The 25,309-nt window shown below is 48.8% G+C and overlaps 11 protein-coding genes across 12 annotated transcripts; 7 read left to right on the forward strand and 4 right to left on the reverse strand.

Moving 5' to 3' along the window:
- The first annotated feature begins 12 nt into the window (after positions 1–12).
- On the forward strand, positions 13–793 carry FVEG_17279 (hypothetical protein). The gene is made up of 2 exons (XM_018906531.1): positions 13–46; positions 105–793. The coding sequence occupies exon 2, from the start codon at positions 146–148 to the stop codon at positions 617–619; it is 474 nt and encodes a 157-aa protein (XP_018760398.1). The 5' UTR covers positions 13–46; positions 105–145; the 3' UTR covers positions 620–793.
- FVEG_12473 (hypothetical protein) lies at positions 692–1,303 on the reverse strand (the record flags this gene model as incomplete). Its single annotated transcript, XM_018901816.1, has 1 exon — positions 692–1,303. The coding sequence occupies one exon, from the start codon at positions 1,301–1,303 to the stop codon at positions 692–694; it is 612 nt and encodes a 203-aa protein (XP_018760399.1).
- A 2,100-nt stretch (positions 1,304–3,403) lies between these two features.
- Positions 3,404–4,357, forward strand: FVEG_12474 (hypothetical protein; the record flags this gene model as incomplete). Its single annotated transcript, XM_018901817.1, has 1 exon — positions 3,404–4,357. The coding sequence occupies one exon, from the start codon at positions 3,404–3,406 to the stop codon at positions 4,355–4,357; it is 954 nt and encodes a 317-aa protein (XP_018760400.1).
- Positions 4,358–4,781: 424 nt separating this feature from the next.
- FVEG_12475 (Cu2+-exporting ATPase) lies at positions 4,782–8,129 on the forward strand (the record flags this gene model as incomplete). The annotated part of the gene is made up of 3 exons (XM_018901818.1): positions 4,782–5,040; positions 5,103–5,171; positions 5,220–8,129. The coding sequence occupies 3 exons, from the start codon at positions 4,782–4,784 to the stop codon at positions 7,937–7,939; spliced, it is 3,048 nt and encodes a 1,015-aa protein (XP_018760401.1). The 3' UTR covers positions 7,940–8,129.
- Positions 7,945–9,018, reverse strand: FVEG_12476 (hypothetical protein; the record flags this gene model as incomplete). The annotated part of the gene is made up of 2 exons (XM_018901819.1): positions 7,945–8,454; positions 8,508–9,018. 2 exons carry the CDS (start codon positions 9,016–9,018, stop codon positions 8,081–8,083), a joined length of 885 nt encoding a protein of 294 aa, XP_018760402.1. The 3' UTR covers positions 7,945–8,080.
- A 749-nt stretch (positions 9,019–9,767) lies between these two features.
- Positions 9,768–11,756, forward strand: FVEG_12477 (hypothetical protein). Its single transcript, XM_018901820.1, has 3 exons — positions 9,768–10,512; positions 10,562–10,813; positions 10,865–11,756. Exons 1-3 carry the CDS (start codon positions 10,039–10,041, stop codon positions 11,693–11,695), a joined length of 1,557 nt encoding a protein of 518 aa, XP_018760403.1. The 5' UTR covers positions 9,768–10,038; the 3' UTR covers positions 11,696–11,756.
- A 386-nt stretch (positions 11,757–12,142) lies between these two features.
- Positions 12,143–15,424, forward strand: FVEG_17280 (hypothetical protein; the record flags this gene model as incomplete). The annotated part of the gene is made up of 8 exons (XM_018906532.1): positions 12,143–12,532; positions 12,583–13,109; positions 13,157–13,439; positions 13,489–13,633; positions 14,362–14,555; positions 14,609–14,674; positions 14,736–15,039; positions 15,105–15,424. The coding sequence occupies 8 exons, from the start codon at positions 12,143–12,145 to the stop codon at positions 15,422–15,424; spliced, it is 2,229 nt and encodes a 742-aa protein (XP_018760404.1).
- On the reverse strand, positions 14,089–16,842 carry FVEG_12480 (hypothetical protein). 2 transcript variants are annotated; one of them, XM_018901821.1, is made up of 3 exons: positions 16,482–16,842; positions 16,338–16,365; positions 14,089–16,285 (listed from the first exon to the last, which is right to left on the reverse strand). In XM_018901821.1, the coding sequence occupies exons 1-3, from the start codon at positions 16,548–16,550 to the stop codon at positions 15,711–15,713; spliced, it is 672 nt and encodes a 223-aa protein (XP_018760405.1). In that variant the 5' UTR covers positions 16,551–16,842; the 3' UTR covers positions 14,089–15,710. The 2 variants fall into 2 exon arrangements, with proteins under 2 accessions (XP_018760405.1, XP_018760406.1); XM_018901822.1 differs by having other exon boundaries at positions 16,338–16,842.
- Positions 16,843–18,037: 1,195 nt separating this feature from the next.
- FVEG_12481 (hypothetical protein) lies at positions 18,038–19,591 on the forward strand. The gene is made up of 2 exons (XM_018901823.1): positions 18,038–18,601; positions 18,662–19,591. Exons 1-2 carry the CDS (start codon positions 18,451–18,453, stop codon positions 19,366–19,368), a joined length of 858 nt encoding a protein of 285 aa, XP_018760407.1. The 5' UTR covers positions 18,038–18,450; the 3' UTR covers positions 19,369–19,591.
- A 2,485-nt stretch (positions 19,592–22,076) lies between these two features.
- Positions 22,077–23,550, forward strand: FVEG_12482 (hypothetical protein; the record flags this gene model as incomplete). Its single annotated transcript, XM_018901824.1, has 4 exons — positions 22,077–22,364; positions 22,435–22,830; positions 22,897–23,264; positions 23,319–23,550. 4 exons carry the CDS (start codon positions 22,077–22,079, stop codon positions 23,548–23,550), a joined length of 1,284 nt encoding a protein of 427 aa, XP_018760408.1.
- A 123-nt stretch (positions 23,551–23,673) lies between these two features.
- On the reverse strand, positions 23,674–24,913 carry FVEG_12483 (hypothetical protein; the record flags this gene model as incomplete). The annotated part of the gene is made up of 2 exons (XM_018901825.1): positions 23,674–24,317; positions 24,379–24,913. 2 exons carry the CDS (start codon positions 24,911–24,913, stop codon positions 23,674–23,676), a joined length of 1,179 nt encoding a protein of 392 aa, XP_018760409.1.
- Between the last annotated feature and the right edge of the window lie 396 nt (positions 24,914–25,309).

Here is a 25,309-nt window from a genome sequence, read left to right on the forward strand (position 1 = left end):
CGGTTGAGGAAGGTCGTACCCCTTCTGAATACAAGCAGCAAACAAGGTCCGTTAGAGATTAACATGGCCCCGACTCTTTGCTTCGGCTGACCCCCAGCATTTAGTACCATTGCTAACGACATTCTCAAAACAACAGTCCCGTGCTATGGCACGTCCAGTCCAAACGATAAATCCTCCAGAAGAGGTCGAGACGATCAATACTTTAGAAGAAGACCAGAGGTCGGGAGGACCATTGGGATCGTTCTATCGCGACGACGACTCAGACATGGCTCTTCAACCTACAGGAACCGCCACGCCTTCATCCCCCGAAGACTCATCATCCGAGACTCCTCGGGCAGTTGCAAGGGCTAATGACCCTCAATCACTCGCTGCGCAGTTCCTAGAGGTATTCCGTTCAATCAACACTATCGCAATGAATCTGTTCGAGGCAGGCCAGGGCGCCGTGAACAGAAACATCATCAGGGGCCACTCGAACGCCGCCAGGTCGATGGGCCCAGGCAATACTAACGATGTCACGGGAGATGACAACAGCATGTATTCGGATTCGAGGCCCTCAACAGTCAAGATTGTGGGCATTGTCGCCGTCGCTTTCGTTGTATACAAAGCGCTGAGCCGATGAGACAAAGATCGATCGATGGAACACTTCAATACTTGTTTGCATGTCGGTCAATGGAGTTTATTTATGACGTGATTACGGAACTTCATCCCAATTATACCCTTCAGACAAATAGCCGTTGCACATGTGACGGATCCGTTGAAGCCGATCTGCCACGATGTCATTCCCTTTGTTGCCTCTTTGTTGGTCTCCAGTCGTCGAGCCTTTCTTAGGCTTGGACAAGTTCGTCAGGTGGATGACGCGTTTGTTGATGCTTTCTTCAGGAGCGTGGCTGATATCTTCACCCTTCAGCCCAATTTTGTTCCAATGGCCCTTGGATTTGTTCTCATTTCTTGCACCGTGCTCTGCAACAAGGTTCTTGTTGCCGTCGAGCTCATTCTTGTTGTCGGTTCCAATTAGTATGGTATTGTTACCACTGCCTCGAACAGTATTCGTGTTTCCTTTCGCGCTCCCAGCCAGTGCTTCCCAGAGGTTGTACCAGTTGCCCTTGTCATCTGGAGGCGACTCAGTGCCTTCGCCAGAAGACTTCTGAGTAGACTTTTGAGCAGTAGACTTTTGGGTAGCCTTTTGAGAGGTGGCCTTTTGAGGAGTAGACTTTTCAGCAGTAGACTTTTGGGTAGCCTTTTGAGTGGCTTTTGGAATAGCCTTTGGGGTAGCCTTTTGAGGAGTAGACTTTTGGGGAGGCATTGTGATATTGCAGCTTAATCAAGCTATGGGATGTTTATTAGCGATACTAGTATGTTCACTCTCAAGACAATGCATACCCTGCTTTTGTTCTCGTTTATCGTTCTCGTGTTATGATTGCAGTTGCGATGCAGGTATTGGCGACACTCGGCAAAGAGTAAATTCTGTTAGATGCCAAGGGCGTCGTGAAGTTGGGATGCTGGGTGTCTGCCCTGCATCTTGGCCGCTGGTGATGGTTCTCTGGCACATCTTATACTCAGAATCAGTCACACCAGAGAGATCAAGCTCCCGGAAGTTAACGCATTCCGAGCTCACCGATGTTTTATCACAACGGGACGCCTTGCCAGTTGTCACTCCCAAACGCCAGCGACACGTTGAGTCCTTTGTTGGGGAGGGTGCTAAGCACAATTCCGTCACAGAGAGTGCAGGGATTGAGACCTGTCACACGGACGTGTTGAAGGTCTCGATGGATGACGACCCAAGAACAATAGCCTATGGAGACCAATCTCTCAACTCAACGACCCCGCGACAGTGGAAGTTCAACTTCTCATCTCGCGGTGTACTATATAATAACTAGCCATCGTTTCTTCAAGGGTATATTCCAGCTTAGACGGCAAATGATAAATGCGTAACGGTCAGCTTCAATCGCATCCAGTTCCTGTGGAGGCCCCCGCAAATGCCCCGCGAAGCTTGTTATGCTGGCGCCCAAGGGACATGCAGGCTATAATGATCAGCCTTTTAAGGCATACTGTACTCCGTTCGCATTAGCCGCTAGGGTCTCACTACTCCCTCCTATCAGAATGTAACAGTTACGTCACCTGAGCATGACTCGGCGCTTGTTTAATGCCACGCATGCCCAATCTCAGAGAGATGTTGGGCCTGGCGGATCTGGTTTAGTTTGGTTTGACTTTACCTGGTTAGCAGGGTCTAGCAAACAGCCAAAGCATCCCGGATCATGTATTAATCCGCTCTGCCCCACTTTGCCAGCATCTAAACGATGATACCAGCTGTCCCTAGAAATCCCTGGACGCCCTGTAAGGCGTTCTAGGAATGGAGACCACCACGTGCTATCATTCTTGCACTTGGCGAGCTGGTCACCTGACATGCCCAGGTCGGCTTGATATGGCTTACTTATCTAGAAATGATTTTATTAAATACCTAGGCCCCAGTAGGTAGATATTAAGAGCTAAGGTCTCTTTAAGAGCGCTAACTAACATTTAGAAATAGCTTATTGCTTTTTTATAAGTTAATAAATTATAAGAATAACTAAAGAAAAGTTTTTATAGTAAAGAGTAACTTTCTTTTTATATTTAAGTAAAGTACTTACTTATATTCTATATAAATATTAATTATAATCTATAGAGCGCTAATTCTTACTATTAAAATAGCCTGGTAGTTCGAGTTAGTATGTCGCTTTTGGTAACCTAATGCTGAAGAGCAAGCTGATAAAGCGCGTGACTGAGTTGAGACTGTGGAGTTCAGGGTAAGCTAGAAAGTATTCGCAATCAGTCTTCATAATTGCTAACTATAAGAATAAGCACCAAGATAAGGGCAAAGAGACCAGCTAGCTAAAGCAGGCCATAACCTAGGTAGACTTTTACATTTCCCATATTGAATTCAACTCTGATCTTATCGATTGATCGATATCTGTTAATATTCTTCACCTTCACCCCTGCTGACCGACCTGACCCGCTGTATGCTGTTAAGGAACCAATCAACAGCAAGAAAAGTCTCCGCTCCGTTCCGCCCCTTAACTCCCAGCTTTTTCCGCTTGGCAAAAGCGGCTCGGGAGAGAACCTTGATGGCCGCACCCGTCGCCAAAAAACCAACCAGCAAACGCAAACGCACAACACGCGCTACTATACTATATATGATCTGCTCCCTAGTCTAGTACCGCAGGCATGAACCCTCATGGTATAAGTGACAAGACCCAGCACCGCGCCTGCGATCCCTGCCGTCAGTCTCTTTCTCTCTTTCCCCTCTTTGTACCTCCATCATCAGCTGATGAAATGACGTATAGGCAAGCGAAAAGTCCGATGTTCTCGCCACACTCCTTTATGCGAACGATGTTCTCACTTTGCTTTGACGTGCGAGTACTCTCCTATGAGGACTATAGGGAGGCCGAGAAGGGGGCAGCCGCTGGGGTATAGAGGGAGTGGCGTGGTGGGCATGGCTGCGTCGCCAGAGGTTATGGATACGGGGAACTTTATGGATCAGTTTCTTGATGACTTGGGGACGCCGTTGCCGGCTTTTGACATGGGCTTTTCGACGGAGCAGGACAATGCGCAGGGACAGGATGCGTTGCCGTCAGATTTGTTTAATGGGACGGCGATGCAGCAGGACCAGAATGGGGTTTACCCAGGAACCACGGAGAAGACGATGGACATGACGCCGACATCTCAAAACACTGAGAGGATAGCGACACCAGGGACCTTTTCTCAGAAATGCTCTTGTATCGAGTTGGTCAACCAGCATTTCTCCGACATCGAGAGCTCATTGGAGACCTTCCAGACCCTCAAAGTCTTGAAGCAGTCTCTCGCCTCAGCAAGGACCATTCTTGAATGCACAGTCTGCTTCCAGTCCATCAAGAGCCCACGTACATCGCGAAACGTTTATCTCTTGGGCTCTCTTCTATCCAGCATCGGCTCCTCATACGGCGACTTCTTCTACGTACAGAAGCAACGAACCGAGTCCTCAGTTGGTACACTGATCCGTCTTGTCGTGGGACAACAACCAGATGCTCGGGACATGGTAGAGCTTTCCCTCGAGGGGCCGAGTTACATTGCTTTTCTTCAAGCGAGTCTGAAAGGGGAGTTGGATTGTCTTGTGAAACTGGGCGAAGGGTTGGCGACGAGACAGAGTCAACTTCACACCGAAGGTCACGAAAACTGCGAGACGGGGACGAGCTGCTCGAATACAGAGTCACTACCGACAACGAAACATCCAACAGAGGTATGTCCGAAGGAAGTTGACATGACAACTGCTTGTGCGTGTTTCAGGACAGTCGATCAAGTAAAGGCCGCGATAGCAGAGGCGCAACGGATCATCTCAGCGTGATGATTACTATACGATTATGACTTATGAACACCCGACAAGCTTTTTAGCAATATACCCAACGCTTGTCTACTTCCAAATTAAACAATCCTCTTCCGATGCTTCAATGACGTAAATGCAGTCACGAGGTTATCCTCAGCATGTTGTACGAAATGACTGATTGGAAAAAAAAGTCCCCGCGCCTCCTGTTTCACAATCCAAAACGGTTTAGCGAGGAGTATCGCGGCGCGGAAACGGAGCGCGGCGACTTTAAGCGGTGGTGGAGCCATCCGCGGAACACGAACAAACAGGTTCAGCGTGAGTTGCAACTCACGATGTTTCGAGTATTTAATGAAGATAAAATTCTCTCCAGTTTGAGGTTCTCTAGAATCACACTTTGTATTGTATTTTACTACTCCCTTTTAAAAACTCCATCTTTTACGAAACCATGGGTGCATCTTGTTGCGGGTCTCAGGCTGAGCATGTTAGTGCCGGCTTGGAGGACCATGGCCACACGCATACTGATCATGGAATCGACTCTCCTTCGGTTGAGCATGATGGATCCAATGAACATGAACATGGCCATACTCATGCTGAAGGCGAAGATCACGGGCACGAACATGGAGGATGCTGTGACAGTCACTCCGATGCTTCTAGCATCACTTCACAAGCTTCGACTTGCTGCGGCAGCGAGGAACACTGCAGTGGTGGGATCTCTTCCCCCAATTACGACGCCTTTCAACTTCATCTAATACTTTTATCACTGTAGAGAAGTGCATCTATGCCATTGCCGCCCTCGAGTGCAAGAAAGCCTGTGACGACAATCCCGACCACGAAGGTACCTTATTTCCCTAGCACACCGTCACCGGATACCTAACAGGAACAGGCTCCCAGGACCAGCCCCATGAACATGATCATGGCCTTCACAAGACCGACACAGCCTGCGGTACCCATCTCGAAGCTGCTTTCAACCAGTACAGCAGCTACCTCGAACAGATCCGCTGCATCTGCCGAAGCGCCATCGAGCAGGGAATGACATCCCTCGAAACATGCTGCATGAGCACCCGAACGACCCCAACCAAAAAGCATCGAAGCAAACATGCAAAGAAGAAGGCTGCACCTGTCATCCCCGCTTTCAAACCCTCTGGGGCAGGGAGTAAGCAGGTTGATGTTGAGAACGCTGCGAATATTGAGACAGTGGGCTTTCTTGTTAGTGGTATGGACTGTACCTCTTGTGCAGACAAGTTGCTCCGGATCTTTGGCAGTATGACTGGTGTTTCTAATGCTCAGGTCAACTTTGTCATGGGCAAAGGAGAGTTCGACGTTGATGCATCTATCACCAATGCTGGAGAGGTACTCAGCTTTGTATCTGGGGCAAGTGGCTTTATGCTTAGCAAGATCATCGGCGGGAATTACTACGTCGATGTTTTGGCTACGACTGCACAGAGCAAGGGGCTTATTGACAATCCACCTTTGGGCGTCACGGATGTTCAGTCGCTTGACAAGAAGACAGTGCGTCTCTCTTATGAACCGACTACAATCGGAGCCCGAGACCTGTTGGAGTCAGTTAAAGACAATTGCAATGGCCTGGCTGAACCCCGTGGAGACCCTCAACTCGAAAACAGCCGCCGTCGTCTCTGGGATCAACTCACAAAGACCCTCCTCGCCGCTGCCCTCACCATCCCCGTCGCGGTAGTCTCATGGAGTGAGAACCTCGTCGACAAGAAGACCGAGGGGATCGTTTCTCTAATCCTGGGTACACTTGTCCAATGCATCGCTATCCCCGAGTTCTACCGCCCTGCTATATCTGCTGTTTGGTACAGTCGAACGGTTGAGATGGACATGCTTGTCGTTGTTAGTATCACCGCTGCTTACGTCTACTCTGTTGTTGCGTTTAGCTTTGAAATGGCGGGTAAACCTCTTGACGAGGGGCAATTCTTCGAGACTAGCACCATGCTTATCACGCTCATCCTCGTTGGTCGCCTCATCGCAGCTTTCGCTCGTGTCCAAGCTGTTTCGGCTGTATCTCTCAGATCTAAGCAGAACAACATTGCTGTGCTCGTCGAGAAGGAAGGGGATCGTGAGATTGACGCTCGTCTTCTTCAATACGGAGACGTGTTCAAGGTTCTGCCTCACTCGAGAGTCCCTACTGATGGTGTTGTGCTCTCTGGCAAGACTGAGGTAGATGAGTCGATGCTTACGGGAGAGACACTGCCTATTGTTAAGCAGAAGGGCAGTGACTTAATTGCGGGTACTGTTAATGGAGACGGTACTGTCACTGTTCAGTTGACGCGTCTTCCTGGGAAGAACACCGTTACCGACATTGCTCAGCTTGTGGAAGAGGCTGCCAAGTCAAGACCTGAGATTCAAGACCTCGCTAACAAAGTCGCTGGCTGGTTTGTCCCCGCCATGGCTACTGTAGCTGTTCTTGTCCTTGTCATATGGATCGCTTGTGGTATGGAGGTTCTCAACTACGATGCTGGAAAGAGTGTCGGCAACGCTATCACCTACGCAGTGGCTACCCTCGCAGTCGCATGCCCCTGCGCTCTTGGTCTTGCAGTTCCCATGGTTCTCGTCGTCGCTGGTGGTATCGCAGCTCGAGGTGGTATCATCATCAAATCGGCTGATACTACTGAGGGAGCACGCAAGACTACCGATGTTGTCTTTGACAAGACTGGTACGATCACCGAGGCCGAGCTCGCTGTGACTGAGCAGGTTAATCTAAATGGGGACATGGCAGATAACCTTGCTTTGGCCAAGGCTCTTGTTTCTGGAGGTAAACATCCTGTCTCAGCTGCCGTCGAGAAGCATCTAGAAGGACAGTCCGTCAAGGCCATGCCCGAGGTGGTCAATGTTCAAGTTGTTCCAGGCGCTGGAGTCGAGGCTGACTACTTGGACTCAACCCTCAGAGCCGGCAATGCTCGATGGACTGGAGCTGATAAACTGGACGATGTGTCGCGCCTTCAGCATGGTGGTCTCACTACTCTTGTCGTGACTCGTAACTCTGTTCCTCTTATCGTCTTTGGCCTCTCAGCTCAGATCCGCCCAGAAGCAGTGCGAGTTATTTCTGAGCTCAAGTCTCGCAACATCAACGTTCACCTTGTCTCTGGAGATCAGATCAAGGCTGTCCAAGCTGTGGCAGCATCTATTGGTATCTCTCCCCAGAACGTGGTTGGTGAGCGTACTCCGCCTGAGAAGAGAGACTATGTGGCTTCACTGATGGATCAGGGCAAACGTGTCCTCTTTTGTGGCGATGGCACGAATGACGCTATCGCCGTAGCGCAAGCCAATGTTGGCGCCCAGATGGGAGGTGGTTTGACAAGCAGCGATGTGACACAAGGTGCAGCAGATGTCGTCCTTCTGAACGGCCTTGAAGGGATTCCTTTCCTTCTTGATATCAGCAAAGTCTCATTCCAGCGCATGTACTTCAACTTTGTATGGTCTGCTGTTTACAATATCCTGGCGATCACGATGGCTAGCGGCGCTTGGGTTGAATTCAGGATCCCGCCTCGGTATGCAGGTTTGGGAGAGATGGTCAGCGTGGTGCCTGTTATTCTTGCTGCCAACTCAATGTTCTTTGCGCGATACTTTAAGCTCAAGGAATGATGATAGACTGTTTATATCAATTAGGCCCTTCTCTTGCCGTTACCTGCATCAGATCAAGCGCATCAACTGGGCCTTAATTGAAGACTACATAGCTTGTAAAGGAGTCAACTACACAGTAGCTCAAATAAAGAATTGGTGGCCTCAAACTTCGATCTTTTCCTCAAACGTTTCTTGCTTTTCACAGTCGGTCAGCTTCTTCGAGACTTTTGCGTCTTGAGATCCTTGATCGGTCCAAACAGGCGAACCAGAGAAATCTTGTGCGCCCAAAGTCCCGGCTGTCAGGGGACCTTCAGTTCCGTCTCGTCTGGGGATAGACTCAAAGATGAGCTCGTGCATGGGAAGATCAACGGCAATATCGGTGTCTCGGATCTGTAGGGTTAGTCCAAGACTGGAAGATGACCAGCGATCGGCCATGTACAGCGTCCACCACGCCCTTATCCTTGTCTCACGGTCGATCAATGTCTCGGTCGCTAAAGTGTCGGCTTCCATGATTTGTAGCAGATTGACACCGATGCCTGTGAACGGTTGGTAAGTAGCCGCCTAAGAGGAATTTGGGTGAACCACTTACGGAAGAATAGGGCTTCAGAAGAGGGGTTCAGGTGGGCAGCGTAGAGGTTAACGATTAAAATACATGTCTGCACATTCTCGATGCAGATGTTGTCCAAGTCCGCCAGAAGTAAACGCTTGGATTCGCCAATGTATGTGTCTTCCAACGACCTAATATTCTCACGGGCGTCGAATCTAGCACCCATACTGCAAATGGCCAGCAGTAGCGCTTTATTGACAGAGCCATCCTGTACCTGTTTCTTCAGGGTAGCGGGGTGGAACAAGCTATGGGGTCGACTATGGAGCTTGGTGAGGTAGTGATAAACAAGACGAGTAGCGACATCGACTGGGATATCAACCGTAGTCAAATTTGGCAGCAGGGAAAGTCTTTGGGCAGTGACGTTTGTCAAACAGGAAGTGCACTTGAGATTCTTCATCTGCCACTGGTCGCATGGGTCTCCGATCCGCCCGTTTTGGCGGGTGCATTTCCGCTTAATTCTTCGGCATTCGGTGCATGCTTTGAGGGGCTTCATTGTAACCAAATGAGTGCTGTATCCAGTGATGTTTCGGTTTGAGGAATTGCGACCCGATCTGGGGTGGGGAGGGGGTCATTAGGGGCGGAATAAAACTCCGAGGTAAATCTTTAGGCGCTTGTTACATTGTCGTCATCGGAAACGGCGGTCTCTAGTTGGCTCTTATGCCGGTCGCCGCCCGGAAGCGGAGTACACAAGACAAAAGTTCAATCACCTTAGGAGATCCCTGAAGGGAAAGCGGCTTTTATGAATTGACTTGATCTCCGTGAGTCAATGTCTATACGTGCGCTCTGACCTGATCTGCTGATCTTCGCTTATACCTACGCACTGTAGGAACTGAGTTCCCCCGCATCGGAAATGCGACATTGCGGCGGTTGGTCAAAATGCCGCCTTTCCCTCCCCTCAAGTATCCTTGTCCACTCCGCCGCCTTTGGTTTCTCATCCCCAAGACTACACAAAGGTGATCATTATGGGTGAGGATCACAAAGGAGCGCCTAGGACTGCCCGGTCTAAACGAGGTCAATATGTCAATCAGGCCTGGTAGGTACCCCACCGTCCACGCCACACAATGCACCATACATCTAGCTGACTGCAGTTCTAGCACCTATTGTAGACGAAGAAAGACCAAGTGCGACGGTAAGTCTTTCAAGCTCTAAGTTTTGTAATAATGCTAAGTCCAGCTGAAAGGTGAACAGCCATGTAGGAGATGTTCTTCGCTGCGTAGGATATGCGTGTATGAAATGCCGCAGAGTCAGCCAAAGCCAGCCTTGTGCGTCGTCACGATCCTAGCAGAAAATCACGTTAATATCTCAGAGTAGGGAGAGCCCTCGGAATACACTTACCGCGCCTGTACATGCCACCAGTTCCGGTAAAACAACTGATACAAATGAATCAATTCTCATCTGCAGCGAGACTCAGAAAGCCCGAATTGCGCCAGGCACTTTGCAAAGCGTTCCCGAATTCTGCGGCCCGTCGAGCTCCGAATTTGCCTTCAAAGCCGTTAGCAGTAACCTCAGGGAGATGGGCATGCCTTCTGCTCTTCTTAGCAAGCTGAGTTGTGATTCTGGTGGCATTGTAGAGGTCCCATCCCACTTCTCGAATTATGGCCCTTTCATAAAGCTTGCAACCATGGATCCTTTGTGGGATATACCTAGAACGGAGGCTATTAATCTTGCTAAGAAATGGTTTACTAATATGGGCAGGCTTTACCCTTTTCTGCACGAGGACAAGCTCATAGCTACGATCGACAGAGTATATACAGTAATAGGACCCATCGGTACCGGGACACACATTCATAGAAGAGAGCTAGCGACAGGTGCTCTTTTGAATGACGAGACTAACAAGCTGAAGATTGTCCTCGCTGTTAGCAAAGTAATGGAGAATGGTGGTAGAAACGATCAGGCTCAGAGGCTGTTTCAGAGTACAACAGAAGCAGTGGAGAGCCTGATATGGAACCCAAGTGGCATCAGCGGCATACAGCTGTTGGTATTGACTGTCAGCAGCTCTGTCACTATTCCAGAATGACTACTAATTGGCTCTGTAGGCCATTTACCATTATCAACTTGACGATGAAGTACGAACTGGCAGGATGATTGGGCTTGCGGCCAGACTTTGCTTGGAGATAGGACTACATCGACATACAACTATAAAGAAGGTGTTTACGAATCGGGAGGATCAAACGACTGCGTTGAATGTCTTTTGGTCTGTATACATGCTTGAAAGACGTATTTGCATTGGCCAGGGCATTCCTTACTCTGTTCAAGACTCTTACGTGGACCAGTCGCTATTTCTGCAGGTTGGTGGCAAGGCTACAAAAAGGGAAGCTTGTTTATTTACGCCTCTTTAGGACAATTCGGACCCTGTACTCCACTGTCTGCTCCAATGGACTAAGCTCGTAGGTCGTGCATGGAGAGTCATGAATATTGACGGAGAGAGCGGAGCAGAGGTGCACGAGGATGATATTGAGCACCTGGATGTCAAGGCTAGCCAGTGGTATGACGATCTGCCACAACCCTTGAAGCTCGACGCAAGCCATGGTCGAAGCGAACCATTCTCAACGTCCCTCTTCATCCAAGCAGCTCTGTATCTTCGCCAGAGTCTCCTTCGGAACTTGATATTCCGGCCTGTGCTGCAGTCTATATCTCGCATCCGCCAACACGAAACCAAGGCTCATGCCGCAGTAGCCCTGGCCAAGGACGCGATCTCCACGCTTTGCAGACTAAGTACTCACAGAACCTTGATATTCGCCCATGTGCTCTTCTTCAAACACCTTCTAGTTGCAGCATTTGGAAACATTCTGCTCGCAGTTGTACATGCCCACGGCCTGTTCTGGAATACCGTGCAAACGGAGTTTGACCAAGCGCTTGATCTTGTTGAGCTTCTCAGCATAAGGTCACCCCCGATGCTCCGGTTATGGCAGCGACTGCAGGGTTTACGAGAGCTTCCCGAAAGGTTGAACAGCGTGCTAAATCCAGCCTTGCCAAGTGAACTTCAGACACGACCTGACGAAGACCGTGGAAGGGATTGTTCTTTGCCGGGCTCACCAATTGATCTAATATTCAACTCGACACTGCCCTTTGATTCCTTGTCCGGAGACTTCATGTTCTCATCTGAATTGGGGCTTGGGGTTGATGGATTCCCTGATTTTTCATTTCTTCTACATGAATCCCTCGAATGAAGACGTTACCCAAGTATAGGAGCTTACTCTATATAGCAAGCTGTTTAGCAATAATCACTGACTGAACTCTGGGTATTAAATGCTTGAAGTGATGGTTAATAAAGAAAGTAAGGATACTAGAGATAAGATATAGAAGTCGTTCTTGAATACCCTCGGCAAGACTGACGAAAAGCTCTCTAGGTCTCTATATTATGCTTTTTCCTATCCGACGGTCTTGAATCTAAATTATCGGCAGTTAAATTTGCGGGGATATGCACTAGTTCCGAACACACGCTAGTTCCGTGGTGTTCAAGAACGCTAGTTCCGCCTCCATGCTTCCCGAATGAAGCTGTAAGTCGGGATAGATGTGTAAGCAGATGAGCCTGTAGATCATGTAAAGTAAATATAAACGCGGGAGCTATAACTTCTTGTTTCTTCCTTACGTTTATTATACATTCCATGGCTGACATGTCACTCAAGATTGAATCTTTTACCAACTGGGCCATTGGCCTGCCAATGCTTCTTCAAACGTCGACCGTGGTCGGCTTCTTGTTGCTTGGATACATTGTTTACTATCGCTACCTCCACCCGCTCGCCAAGTACCCTGGTCCGCCCCTCGCTTCGCTCACCAACCTGTGGAAGACATACAATCTTTGGAACCTACATCTCCCTCATACGCTTGTTCGTCTGCATGAGCAGTATGGCGAAGTCGTACGGGTCGGGCCAAATGACTTGTCGTTTCGAAATCCCGATGCCGTTAATACCATCTACAAGGCAGGCCGACAATTACAGAAGACAGGGTTTTACGATGGGTTTACGGCTTTCAATCCTAACTTGTTCGGAACACAAGATGAAGAGGTATGCTAACTTTTGTCCATAAATGGGCTTTTAACTAAGTCTAGTATCAGATTCACGCCATCAGGCGTCGCCAAATGGCCCATGCTTTCTCCCTGCAATCTATCAAGGAGATGGAGCATTTCGTTGACAGCCATATCCTGAAACTTAGAAAAAGCCTTGATAATTTCTGTGACACTAACCAGGAGTTTGATCTGAAGGACATGATTGCCTTTTACGTCTTTGACGTGCTTGGTGAGCTCGCTTTCAGCAGGAGTTTCGACTCGCAGAATGAGAGAGATGTATCCCGGCTACCACCCATCAACGACCATATCTATCTTGCTTGTTTGATGGGGATGACGCCAGAGGCTCTCCCGTGGATCAAGAAGGTTCTACCCTTCATCCCCAATCGATGGATCAAACGCCTACTCAACGCTCGTGCGCAGCTTCGGGACCTAACTGCGGCGTGCGTCCGGCAAAGAATTGAGGCTGGAACCAGCGATCGTAAGGATCTTCTCTCGTCCTTACTGGCGGCCGTCGACTCTGAGACTGGGTCTAAGCTTACTGAGTTGGACATTAATACCGAGGCCTTTGCAATGGTGTAAGTGATTTTGTCTATGTTTCCTGCCATATTCTCACAAGCTGCAGTGTCGCTGGATCTCATACAACCTCTGGAACACTGACACTATTGTTCTCCCATCTGTTGAAGAACACCGAGATGTTGAACAAGGTAATTGAAGAATTAGACTCGAACTTGTCTAGTCATACAGGTCAAGTCATTCCCTTCGCGGCCCTCGAGAAAGACATACCTTACACTATGGCATGCGTACATGAAAATTTCAGAATCAACCCAGTGTTCACCATGCCATTGCCTCGGAAGATTATGACTCTGGGTGGATTCACGATCCAGGGACAACAAGTACCTCAGAAGGTGAGACTGAGCAACTTTCTAAAAGAATTCCAAGTCTAATATGAGAAAGACCGTTGTCTTCGCTCTAAACCACGTTGTTCACCACAACCCATCGGTCTGGGGCAAAGACCACGATCAGTTTATCCCAGATCGTTTCCTCGGACCCAACGGCAAGGAGCTCCAGAGTTACTTGTCGCCTTTCAGTACTGGGCATCGTATGTGTATAGGCAAGAACCTGGCGATGATGAACATTTTGAAGGTGCTCTCTACAGTACTGAGAAATTACAAACTGGAGATGCTCCACCCGGAAGAACGTGTTGAGACATTGAGCGTGGGTATTTCTGAGAAGAAGGGAGGATTAATGTGTAAAATGTCGAGGAGGTGATCTTGGTTGGCAACGGCAAGGCCGAGGCAAACCCGAGGCGACTAGATAAGTAGCGCGTTTAGATAAACAAGGTACTCTCAAGCTACGTAAACCGGTACGCATTCCGAATTGACCTAGAGTCCACCATATCCGCTGTTCACCTGTCATTTCCTCAAGATGGTGTATAATCAAGTCGGAAGGGTATCGGATCTGGCCCAGTGTTCGGGAACTCTACCCTGGTTGCATGGTGGACCCGTGAACACCTTTCGTCACTGTTAAGGAACCCAGCTGTCAGCACTAGATAGTGGATCTACGAACTATAAAGACTCGACTTGGTTGTTCTGATGTAGTGTGAAGGCCATCAGACTGTCACTATACTTCCTAGCTTCCAACTTCACAATTGCTATCAATATGGCAGGACAGCAGCCCCCCCACATTCACAATGAGATCTATCCTTTCCTTCATCCATCAAAGTTCAGAAACTCCTTAAAAGGACAGAATGTTCTAATCACTGGTACACAGCTTGGAAACGGGCTATGCTCGTCGAAAAAGCTGTTCTTGTTATCTAACTGTTAGTAGGTGCTCTGGGTACCATTGCCGGCGCGACCGCTGAATGCTTTGCTACTGCCGGTGCCAGTCTCTTCCTATCCGATATACAGCCTGCCCTGCCAGACTTTACCAAGGATCGGCTTTTGCATCTTGGTGCTGATGCAGTACACTATCATCGCTGCGACGTCGGGAACCCCAATGAATGCGAGGAGCTGGTGAAACAAGTATGCCGTGCCCAACAATGAGCCACGGGATAGTCACTAATAGATATCAACAGGCAATTTCCACTGTAGGTGATATAGATGTCCTTATTAATGGCGCTGGAGTTGTTGGTATCCGCGTGGTAAGTGTCCTGTCCCAAGTATTTTCCCAGGCATAAGAATTAAGCTAAAGCGCATACACAGTTCCATAAGCAGGATCCTGCTCTCTTCCTTCGGGACATGGCGATCAACTTCAACGGACCACTCGTCCTGATGCGTTTAGTGTTACCGGGCTTTATTGAGAGACGCCGAGGCTGCGTGATCAATATCGCTTCCAAGGCGGCTACTGTAGACTTCCCATTCAACATTAGTTATTGCACCAGCAAGGCTGCTCTGATCAAGTTGACGAGCGTCCTCCAGGCCGAAGTTGATGAAGTTGCTCCATCATCTGACATCAATCTATACGCGATCCATCCAGGCGCGGTGCGTTCGGGCATGAAGACAGCAGGTCAGTGAACACTTGGTCCTATCAATTTTCTTGACATATGCTGACGGAACGCGTTACGCCACTAGATGGCCATCAAGATAGCGCGCTTGGAGAGTTCCCTCAAATTATGGGCCGCTTTGAAGAGTGGATGAAAAGGTTCACTGGCTCGCCGCACTTGGCTGGTATGTCATGTGTAGCTCTCGCCACGGGTATTGCGAAGGATGCGCTGAGGGGCAGGTACTATGATGTAGAACAGGACTTGGAGGATATAATTGCTCAGGTAGCGTTGCTGAAGGAGGATCCGCTACTTCACCGTCTGAATATCAGTATGCTCGGGGCATTGGAGCGAGAGGAGGGGGCAATTGACCAAGAGCCGGAGGAGAGGTTCGACTTCCCTGGATTCTAGAGGAGGTCCCTCATTGCATACTAGTGGCCGACCAATCTCAACATATTGATCATATTCTCTAAAGTCACATATGTTATTCCCAGGTGTTTTCTCGTCCGTAGCGTAGGCATCACTCTGCCTAGTCCAACCAGCCTTAATATCACAAAAGCAGTCATGCAAAACCTCCAGACTTGCGGGAGCAAATATTAATCCCCCGCTACCAAAAACCTTTGTCCAAAGATCCCTAACATCCAATCTATAAAGACTTTGAAACCCTTGCTTGAGAGAAGTGCCATACCAGAACACATCACGCTAGGGGATATCCATTAGATGCGATGCTCCTCATGATTCCAATCTCTTCTTCCAACTCGAGAATACGCTCCCGTGCAAGGTCAAGTACTTGACCCCTACTCAAGACCTGCCCTGAGCTTGGCGAGCTGTCTCTATCAGCTAGGGTGTTTGTTCTGGACGCCGGCAGCACTGCTAGAAGACTCTCGAACTGCGCCTTGAGTCGGGTACGGTACTGCTTCTCGGCGAGGTGATGGCATTCTCGGACGTGTGCTGGTGTGTCCGTGGTCACCTTATATCGGCGGTTTTTAGGTTTCCGTGAAGCGGCTCGAAGTTGGATATCGGTCATCTGTGGGACCTGAACCGCTTGAGTTGCTGACATAGCCCGTTGGTCTATCGCAGAGGAACCTTCAATTGTTCTGTTTGTATAAGAGAACATGTCGGTGTCGTGGTTTGGCATTGTTGTAGGGCTCGGCAGGTAGTTGAAAGGGTAGCAAGCTTGCACATAATCAGGAAGCTCAGGTGAACTGGACGAGTTGGATAAGTACTCAGATAAGTACTCATCCACGTCCCACGGGAGGGTTTGGGCAGTTGCTGTTAAAGAGTAAGGACACAAGTGTCAGCTTGGAAGGAGGTGGCCACTTACCCTGCTCAGTTGCTAGGTCAAGAGGCATCTGATTGGTGTGAGTCAGTATAGTTCATGTTCTTGATCAACATGGGTGGCACGATCATGAGCTAGAGCAGAAGCAGTGCTGGGTAGATGACGGTAAGGATGTGAGGGATGACCTACTAGCGGCTGATTTTCATCAGCGCTTTGATGCAGGGTGTTGGAGGCTCGACCGAATTCCAGAGCGGCCATTTGGAGCTGCAGGTGGTAGTTGCTGGGTTGATTGTTGGTTTGATCAAGCGATTTATACTGGTATGGCCCTCTGCCAGATGAATCGGTTTGCTAGTGGTTCGGATTTCAAGACAACAGGCACCTCCTGGCTATTAAATGAATCTCGTTGTAGTGGTGCGCAGCGACTTGAAGCACCGCAGCAATTAAAATACCCAGTTCAATGGCCCAGCCCTGTCCCGAGATCGTGGCGTAGTCTACCGCGTGCCATGTCGACCGATTCTGAGACTTGGCGATCGATCGTACGTTCGCGACCCTTTGACAGGGTTAATCCTCCTACAAGTATGCTTATTGTATTTCAACAACATGAGGGCTTCGGGGAGCCGGGCTTGCGGCAAGTTCCGTCTCCCCGCTTCAGCGAATCAATTCTGGCTGTGAAGAGAGGTCTAGACCGGTCCTTGGGTTGTGCTGGGCTGAGGTCCAGACCGGGCCGTAGGACACGTCATCACGAAGCGGGACCCAAAAGCTTAAACAGCGAAATTCAACTGGGAATGCCCTCTCATCCATCAAAAATGGCCTTACAACAAGTGCTAGCTATGGAAATCAAGATCTAGCCAGATTAACTCAGTGACCTTATTTGATCTGTGCAGATTAAACATAGCCTTCACTCCAGTCCTCTATAACCAATTACATACCTATTAACTGCCCGTTGCTTCCCAGGCTCCCCTCCCTTGCCGACCACCACACTTCCCATCCCTGTCGAGTCATCCCCAGGCATGGCAGAGCTGACAACTATTCCCATTTGAGGCGTTCAGGGTGCTGCGATCTCATGTTCGGCATTGCTTTTGGAGAGCCCAGCATACCATAGCTCCCGATTCCTGTTGTTGTTCCTTTCACCTAAGATCGAGGCACTGGTGAAGCTTTGACCTCTGCTCAGGATCGGATAGTTATGAGTCAAGGATGGTCACTCAGAACACGTCTAAGAGCCATATGCTTGCTGTATGAAGAACTATATAAAGGACTGTATGCGTGGGCTTATGCCCGGTTTGAGTTGCTCTGAATTCCCTTGTCTTTATGCTTCAAGCTGACTCTTTTACTGTTGCAAAGAGTGCGTATCTTGGCCTTTTCAGCTTTGCCGGGAGTAGCTGATTTTTTGCTGAGTGCTAATACTAAAACGATGATTGGATGTCCCAAGATGACCCTGTGCAGTAGAGCCAAGCCACTTGAAAGCATCGTAAGACTTTAATTAGAGTATCGCCAAACTCCCGGTTCTATCACTTAACGTGGCACAATTGATGTCGTTGGGGTAAGCCCAAGGAAGTATAATTGCTTCACTGCTATGGATACTTGAGTTCCAGTATCTTCTCTCAAGCTTCCTGCATCGCCGAGTCCCGTACAACGGAGTCGCAACTCCGAAAAACTGAGCATTTTATTCTTATCAAGCGATTGATCAAGTGACAAGTCATGTGAGGATCGAAATCTCAATTACCGGGTGGCGTGATAGCCTAAACCCCGACTTTGCGGCAGTGCTCTGTTCGCCGAATAATCTAGTTCCCTGTGAGCATGTGGCTGCTTATGGTTATAACGCCATGACTACCCCTAAATCGTTGCCTGAATCCCGAGTACGTGGTTGACTTCAGACTTTAAACGGGGATTTAGCTTCATTGGCAACACTGCATCGGACTCTGTCCATTTTCGGAAGTGGAATCGTTGAAGACAAAAATTTGTGGCTTACTGCCATCATCATATGACGGTGAGACAGGTTCTCTCAGCTGCAAGCTAAAAATGTTTCCGCTTTCTGTCCAGAATGCGTTCTGAGATTCGAGTCGGGAAAAGCGACGGTCTAGACCACCAACCCCTGGCATGACCCTTGCGCTTAGTGTGACGTTCCATCTCAGATACCGGAGATGAGTAAGGAGATAACATGACTGCTGATGGGGAGCGTAATGGAGGGAATACAAAAGGGCTGGCCTTAGTGGCTGCACGGACACTAGCAGAGCATTGCGAGTATCTGATCTACACAGCTGCAAGTTTCTTATACAAGGAACACAAACAGTATCAAAGTACATCACATAGTAAGTATATCTTTTATCTCTGTGCAGTTTGGATGGAAACTAAGAGAGCTGGCTAAATAGCGACTACCATGGATCCTTTTCCGTCTGGCTTTGTCGAAAATACGTGGCATCAGCCCTCGGGGTACCCTGCCTTTCCATCACCCCCCGATACTCATCTCGGCTTCCATGGCCTTGATCCATCAAGTGCACTAGTCAATGCTCCAAATGATATGACTCAGCTCGATCCTTGGTTCTGTCAGAGATGGCTAGATAATTCTGGGGACGTGCAAACAGAAGCTCCCGCAAACTCAGTCCACAGCCAGGGTTCCTCAGCAACACCATATTTAGAATACGGCATTCACGACAATGTCCAGCCTGCTCAAGAAGAATACTCATGCGAAATGTCCAAAACCCAACAGCAAGCAAAGCCCAAGTCACGCAAATCTACAGCTGTCGCAAAGCAAAGCAACTCCTGCAAAGGCGACCAAAGCCAGAATTCTGAACAAGATAGAGCCTCGCGTATTCGAGAGAGGAATCGGAACATTGCGCGCAAATATCGAAACCGTAAACACCATGAAGCAGAGGCAATGGAAACTTATGTGGAGAAATTGCAAGGGGAGAATGCCATGTTAAGGGCCCGCTGCAATAGGTTGACCGAGGAAGTGCTGGATCTCAGAAGTCTATTACTGCAGCATTCAGAGTGCAATTGTACTATGATCCAGGCCTTCATTGTCGCTGAGGCCAAGCGGTCACTGCAGAGCCTTCTTTCACCAAACCCATCAGGTTAAGTTAATGTATAGAGTATTGAACTGAGCTGGAGGAACATCTTCTATTGAGTCTTACATGTTAACCACGAGAAGTAAACTACAGTAGTGTCCTGGCTACATAGCCTCTAAGGGTACTTATTTATGGCTTGTGCTTTCTATTGCTAGGAGTAAGACACGTGATATCAATTTATACGACACATTAGGCTGCAATGCGTTCTGACCGATGACTCTCCTCTTATATCTTTCTTACATCTTAGGACTTGATATCCAGGAAAACCTTTGATTGAATATTTGCGTTTACTCACTGCTAACTCTGAGCTCTTGATGCTTGAGCTGACGATGGCAGTGTACGGCAACACGGTGCAGCAAGAGCTGGATAACAGCCCCGAAGATCAGCATGACCTTGGTCTGGCAATGTATATGCACAGCATCGCACTGGTGTTGCGAAACCACTTCCACGATACCAGAGAGAAACATGCAATTGAAGAGCCAGCGGATATGGCTGAAACTGTCATACTTGTCGCATGAGATCGCGATACCAATTTACCGCACTATTACTGCAGCCTTACCCTAACACTGGGGGATCAGTTTTGCCATTCAGGTCTCCCTGACACAATTGAGCATGCTATCAAAGCAGCTCGTCGAGCCTCGGAGCTAGCCCCAAAGGGTTGCTTAGGCCGGCTATTTTATCTCGATACTCTATCCTAGATGCTATATGACCTGTTGATATAAACGATCATGATACCTAGAGAAATTCTCACAAGGCCATTGAAGAAGCTGTCAAAGAATGCCCAGATGTTCACCCGGATATACCAGAGTACGTAGACCATTTCGGCCGTGTTCTGATTGGTTCGGTCGCTTTTACTGGCTCCGTCACTGTCCAAGAACTTGAGCTTAGTTTAGGGCATGTGAGACAGTCCGTCAACAGCCTACCAGACGGTTACTCCCATAAAGCGCAGTACCTATCAACTCTTGCGGAAATGCTTCATTGCCAGTACACGATCACCAACGACGATTAGGGAGATCTCTTCATCTTGCAAACCGACTGAGCCAGCGGTACGTGAGAACTAGATCAGTATCAGACCATGAGGAGGCGATAAAGGTTGTAAAAACTAATCTTCCACTGGCCCAACACGATGACCCATCTCGAGAACATGCTTTCCAAAATCTCAGTACCGCCATAGGTAATTGCTATTTTATGTCAGGGTCAGTGGGTGATCTTGATGATTCTATCAAGCTTGCCCAAAAGGCTGTGTAGGCCACACCGATGGCATCCACAGATTAGCCAAGATGCCTAGCCACTCTAGGGTCCAGCTTTGCTACAAAATATCGGCAGACAGGACGATTGGCAAATCTTGACGAAGCCATCAGGATCTTGAAGAGAGTACTGAGCCAAACTCCAGAAAGAGATCGCATGCGGATAGAAGTCGTATCGTGCACCGGAAGCATATTCACCAATAGATATTAAAGATTGGGAAAAGCTTCTGACTTGGCACGATCCATTGACCTGGCACAAAATGCACTTGAAAGTTGTCAACAAGGGAGTGAAAGCCAAGCGAGCTATCTCCACAGACTGTCTACAGCACTGGTCCATCGTTTCGAACGAGACAAGTCCATGGCAGACCTTGAGACCTCTATAGATCTCAGTTACCATGCAATGGAAGCTCGTCCACCAATGACGTGAATTACTCAACCATACTGCATAGGGTAGGAGTAAGTCTGGGAATAAAATGATCAACAGTGGACAGGAGAACGCGACGAGTGCGAGTATGAGAGATATCGTGCCATGTGACGAAGAAGAATGATGGCCTGATTGGATAGTATATGTACACTATGAGGTATAACTCGTTGAGCTGGTTGATTTACTTTAGAACTCTGCGTTATTTGCAGTTGAGGCTTGTGGCTAAAGTCTTGACTCAGCAGTGAGAACTTAGTCGAGACAGGCATTGTCAGACAATATTACCGAGGATGTGGTGACGTATAATACCCTCTTTATCCGTAGATTAAGTCTCATATTAAGGAATATTGCCGGGAAGTAAGAGAATAGCTGGAGTCAAAAACTTTAATAGAGAAGCTTCCATCGGAGTCGTGGTTAATGCCTGCCTGATTGGGCTCTCGGAGCACCGGCCGATAGTTGCCTGATTTGGCAAGTGATCAAGGATTAGCGCAATCTTGAGAAGTTAGATAAAGCAAAGAATGGAGCGGGTTCCAAGGCCAAGTTGTGGATGCATGTATAAATACAATTCTTTCGCACACTATGTGGAGCTGTCGAGTCGAGAAAAGGTGTCTTTGGGATGCGATGTTAGCAGCGCTAGGCTGGGGGGGTTCGGGTGGCTGACAGCTTAACATTATAAGCATTTAAGCTTATATCGCATGCCGCTTGCTTCGCTTTCACTATCGCCCGAGTGGAGAATCCTCGAGGGACGGCTAGGAAGGTGGTCTTGGCAATATCTGGACGATGTCACGTCTTGCAAGGGTCGGGAACGGGACAATGTGTTGAATCGAGTAGGGACTTTTTTTCTCTCTCGCCCCCTCTCGGTCTCTGAAGAATGGGATGATGTCACTCATGGATTTGTTGCCGTGAATGGTAGGGGAGGGCGGGATGCTAGTGGTGATGCATAAGGCAGTGATTGACCCCCATCAATATATATTTCTCAACTAGTCGCCCTCCTCCGGCAAAACAGCGCACCCTTTTTTTGTGACACCGAATACTCCTTCAAAGGACCACAATGACACGTCTATCGCAGCTACTCCTAGCAGCCGGTGCCACTCTTGTTGGCCTCACTTCTGCACAATGCAGCCTCACCCCCACGGCCAGCATCGCTACCGCTGATGGCGTCGAGTTCAAGCTCCTACGCACCGGCCTGCAGCGCCCTCGACACCTCGTTGTCGATACCGAGGGAAATCTTTTGATCGCCGAGGCTGGCAGCAAGGGTGTGAGGAGGGTTGTCCTCGACGATGGCAAAGATCTAGATGTCTGCATCGACTCTGACAAAGCCTTGATCTCCAATGCGAATGTACGTTTCTCCAATCCTGCATGTTCTTCAGCGGCGAGGATATAGTAGTAACAAGAAGGCTTAAACATAGCTAAACCACGGCATCGCTCTGACCGCCGATGGTAAAACCATTCTCGTATCTACTCCCAGCGAGGTGTATGCCTACGACTACGATGCCTCCAAAGGCACTGTAGGGTCTCGTCGAACCGTCATCACGGGTATGAGTGCCACTTCGACTCATTCCACCCGCACTCTTACGATCCCTCTCGCTGCAAATCCTAATTTGCTGCTCGTGGCTGGCGGATCCGATGGCAATTTGGACGTCGAGACTGTGAATAAAGATGTTGTGCGCAGTCAGGTGAGAGTCTTCAAGATTGACGAGCTGTTGGCGGCGGATGCTCCTCTTGTGTATGGTGAGGCGGAGGTACTTGGCTGGGGTCTTCGAAACAGTGTCGGCTGGGCAGAGGACCCTTCTACGGGCAACGTCGTAAGTAAATCTTCTCAGCCATCATGTTTGGCTTAGTGACAGGCTGTTGACTGACTCGGTTTGCAGTGGTCCGTTGAGAACTCAGTCGATAACCTTTACCGCGGCGACGTCGATGTTCATAACACCAATCCTGGTGAGGAACTCAACTTCCACGGCCTTCCCAACGACACCTCCAGCGCTCGGTATGGCGCCAACTACGGATACCCGGGATGCTTCTCCATCTACGACACTTCCAATATTAAGGACTACCCCAGCGGAGCAGAGGTCGGCAAGCAGTTTGCTGGTACACCAGACGGCGAGACAGATCTGGGATTCACAGATGAGGAGTGCCAGGAGAAGCAAGCCCCAAGAATTACATTCGGATCCCATCTCGCGCCATTGGACATCAAGTTTCTTGACGGTAGTGCGGCATATATTGCATTCCACGGAAGCTGGTAAGTGCCCCAGATATGATTCATGTCTCACAAGTACTCACAAATTGATTTCAGGAACCGCAACCCTGGTGATGGTTATCGCCTTAGCAAGGTGGACTTTGCCAACGGTGAGCCAGTGCCGGAATCTGACGACCCTAAAGCTGAAGTGCCGCTGATGTGGAACACGGATAATAGCAAGTGTCCTTCAGGCTGCTTCAGACCAGCGGGCCTGGCATTTGACAAGTCCGGAAGACTGTTCCTAACCAGTGACTCTACTGGAGAGCTGTATGTTCTCACTGGTGTATAAAGACTCGGGTTACTCGATGATATCAAGTAGATATGGTATACTTGGGTGAATTCAATTTATTCTTGCTATTATATGTTGGCCATGCCTCATTGTTATGATAAAGGAAACGATCTACATGTGAACTTAAGCATCAACGGCAAACACCGAGCCATCGCTGTTACCACTATAAGTAAAACCACATTTCCCATTACCTACAACGAAACCAGCACCAGTATCAGCGCCCTTCTTAGACATGAAGTAGTTGGGATGATTGCTCTGTGACTTGCACGTCGAGCCAGCGTGGTACAAAAGGAAACAGTTGCGGTTAGCAGCACGGAAACTCCAAGTCTCGCAGCCAGTGAACTGCATGCAAGAGACACAGCACTCTTCAGCGCTGCTGGCACCATTCGCAACGATCTGGAAGTCAGATGGGATTCCTGGGCCGTTATTGAGAACGTTGGTGACATAGTAGCCTGTGCTTGCACTGTTGAAGTCGGGGCCAAACATGTTGGCTTCTTTGCAGGCTGCGTACTGGGTTGGACCGGAAATGACCTTTGTTTTGGTGGCGGTGGCAAACTTTGTTGTTGTCTTCCACTTGGTGGAATAGGTGGTGACTTTCATGGAAGTGGTGAAGGACTTGGTGACAGATACATCTTTGGGAATGAGGGTTGTAGTGGTAGAGATTGTCTTGACGATAGTCGTTGTCTGCATACTATTGACAGTCTTGGTAACTGGAGTGCCAGTTTTCTGGACAACCTTTGTGTTGGCATTTGGAAGGAGTTTGGTGCCTGTGCAGAGAGGTCAATCAAATGTCCGTAGATATGCGGATGAACGATGGAGAGAACTTACACTGGACTTCTGAAGGGAATTTGAAAGCCTTTATTCCAGGCTTGATTATGGCACGAGCATGAGGCTTCTGGAACAACCTGTCACGCTTTTGCGCATTCAGAGATCTCGAGTTCACGGTGTCTGAGATGAATTTGAACCCGGCAGTAGTTGGAATCTGAGTAGTAGACGTTGAAGTCCTTGTGCCTGTCTTTGTGCTGGTTTTAGTAGAAGTAGATGTCACGACAACAGTGGCCACCTTGAACAGCGTAGTGGTAGTGCTGAAAGTGTCGGTGCCGCCTTTGCCTGTGACGGTAAAGGTCTTTGTAGAGAACACTGTGATTGTTGACCATTGATTGGCTTTCTTGACCACTGTTGGAATTATGGTGTTGGTTGTTGTAGGGGCTACACTGTCTGTCTTGGTGACAGTGACAGTCTGGACATCTGCGACTGACTCCTTGCCGAGTTTCGTCTGGCAGGTCACGTCATCGTCGTCGACCGCGAAGACGAATGATGAGAGAAGGGGGAGAAGGAGTGCGGAGAGGAGAGTGGTCTTCATGGCGGATCGCAAATATGTGATGATTGGGGAGAGGGGAAGTATTCGTGTGCTGTTCAATAGATAGAAGGATTACCTAGCACCAGTCATTATATACAGGGATGTTATCTGGAAACTGAGCATTCAGTACTTACAATTTCCATATATATGAATGCCGTTTTCGCCACTCCCTAAAACGCAGTCTAGAAATCGAGAATGTTAAGACTCGCAGCCTTTACACAGTTACGGCGATCTGCAAACGGCAATGCCCCTTTTCCGAAGAACGGAGAGAAATATTGTAGACAAAAGTACATTAGCGCAAAATTTCTCGAGAAGAAGGGTCGGCCGCGATGGCGTTGTCCATACCCCGAGCCTCGGAATGTGAACATGGGAAAGTAGTCTTTCTTCCATACCTCGTCT

Source organism: Fusarium verticillioides, chromosome 4, assembly GCF_000149555.1.
Source record: "Fusarium verticillioides 7600 chromosome 4, whole genome shotgun sequence".
NCBI lineage: Eukaryota > Fungi > Ascomycota > Sordariomycetes > Hypocreales > Nectriaceae > Fusarium > Fusarium verticillioides.

Bases quoted from the DNA above. Each gene is read 5' to 3' on its own strand.
- FVEG_12481 (XM_018901823.1), top strand. From the start codon at position 18,451: ATGACTGCTGATGGGGAGCGTAATGGAGGGAATACAAAAGGGCTGGCC. The intron at 18,602-18,661 runs GTAAGTATATCT...CTGGCTAAATAG, and splicing joins GTATCAAAGTACATCACATA to CGACTACCATGGATCCTTTT.
- FVEG_12480 (XM_018901821.1), bottom strand. From the start codon at position 16,550: ATGGCCGCTCTGGAATTCGGTCGAGCCTCCAACACCCTGCATCAAAGC. The intron at 16,366-16,481 runs GTAGGTCATCCC...CACACCAATCAG, and splicing joins CTGATGAAAATCAGCCGCTA to ATGCCTCTTGACCTAGCAAC. The intron at 16,286-16,337 runs GTAAGTGGCCAC...ACTCTTTAACAG, and splicing joins TGACCTAGCAACTGAGCAGG to CAACTGCCCAAACCCTCCCG.
- FVEG_17279 (XM_018906531.1), top strand. From the start codon at position 146: ATGGCACGTCCAGTCCAAACGATAAATCCTCCAGAAGAGGTCGAGACG.
- FVEG_12477 (XM_018901820.1), top strand. From the start codon at position 10,039: ATGGGCATGCCTTCTGCTCTTCTTAGCAAGCTGAGTTGTGATTCTGGT. The intron at 10,513-10,561 runs GTCAGCAGCTCT...TTGGCTCTGTAG, and splicing joins TACAGCTGTTGGTATTGACT to GCCATTTACCATTATCAACT. The intron at 10,814-10,864 runs GTTGGTGGCAAG...ACGCCTCTTTAG, and splicing joins ACCAGTCGCTATTTCTGCAG to GACAATTCGGACCCTGTACT.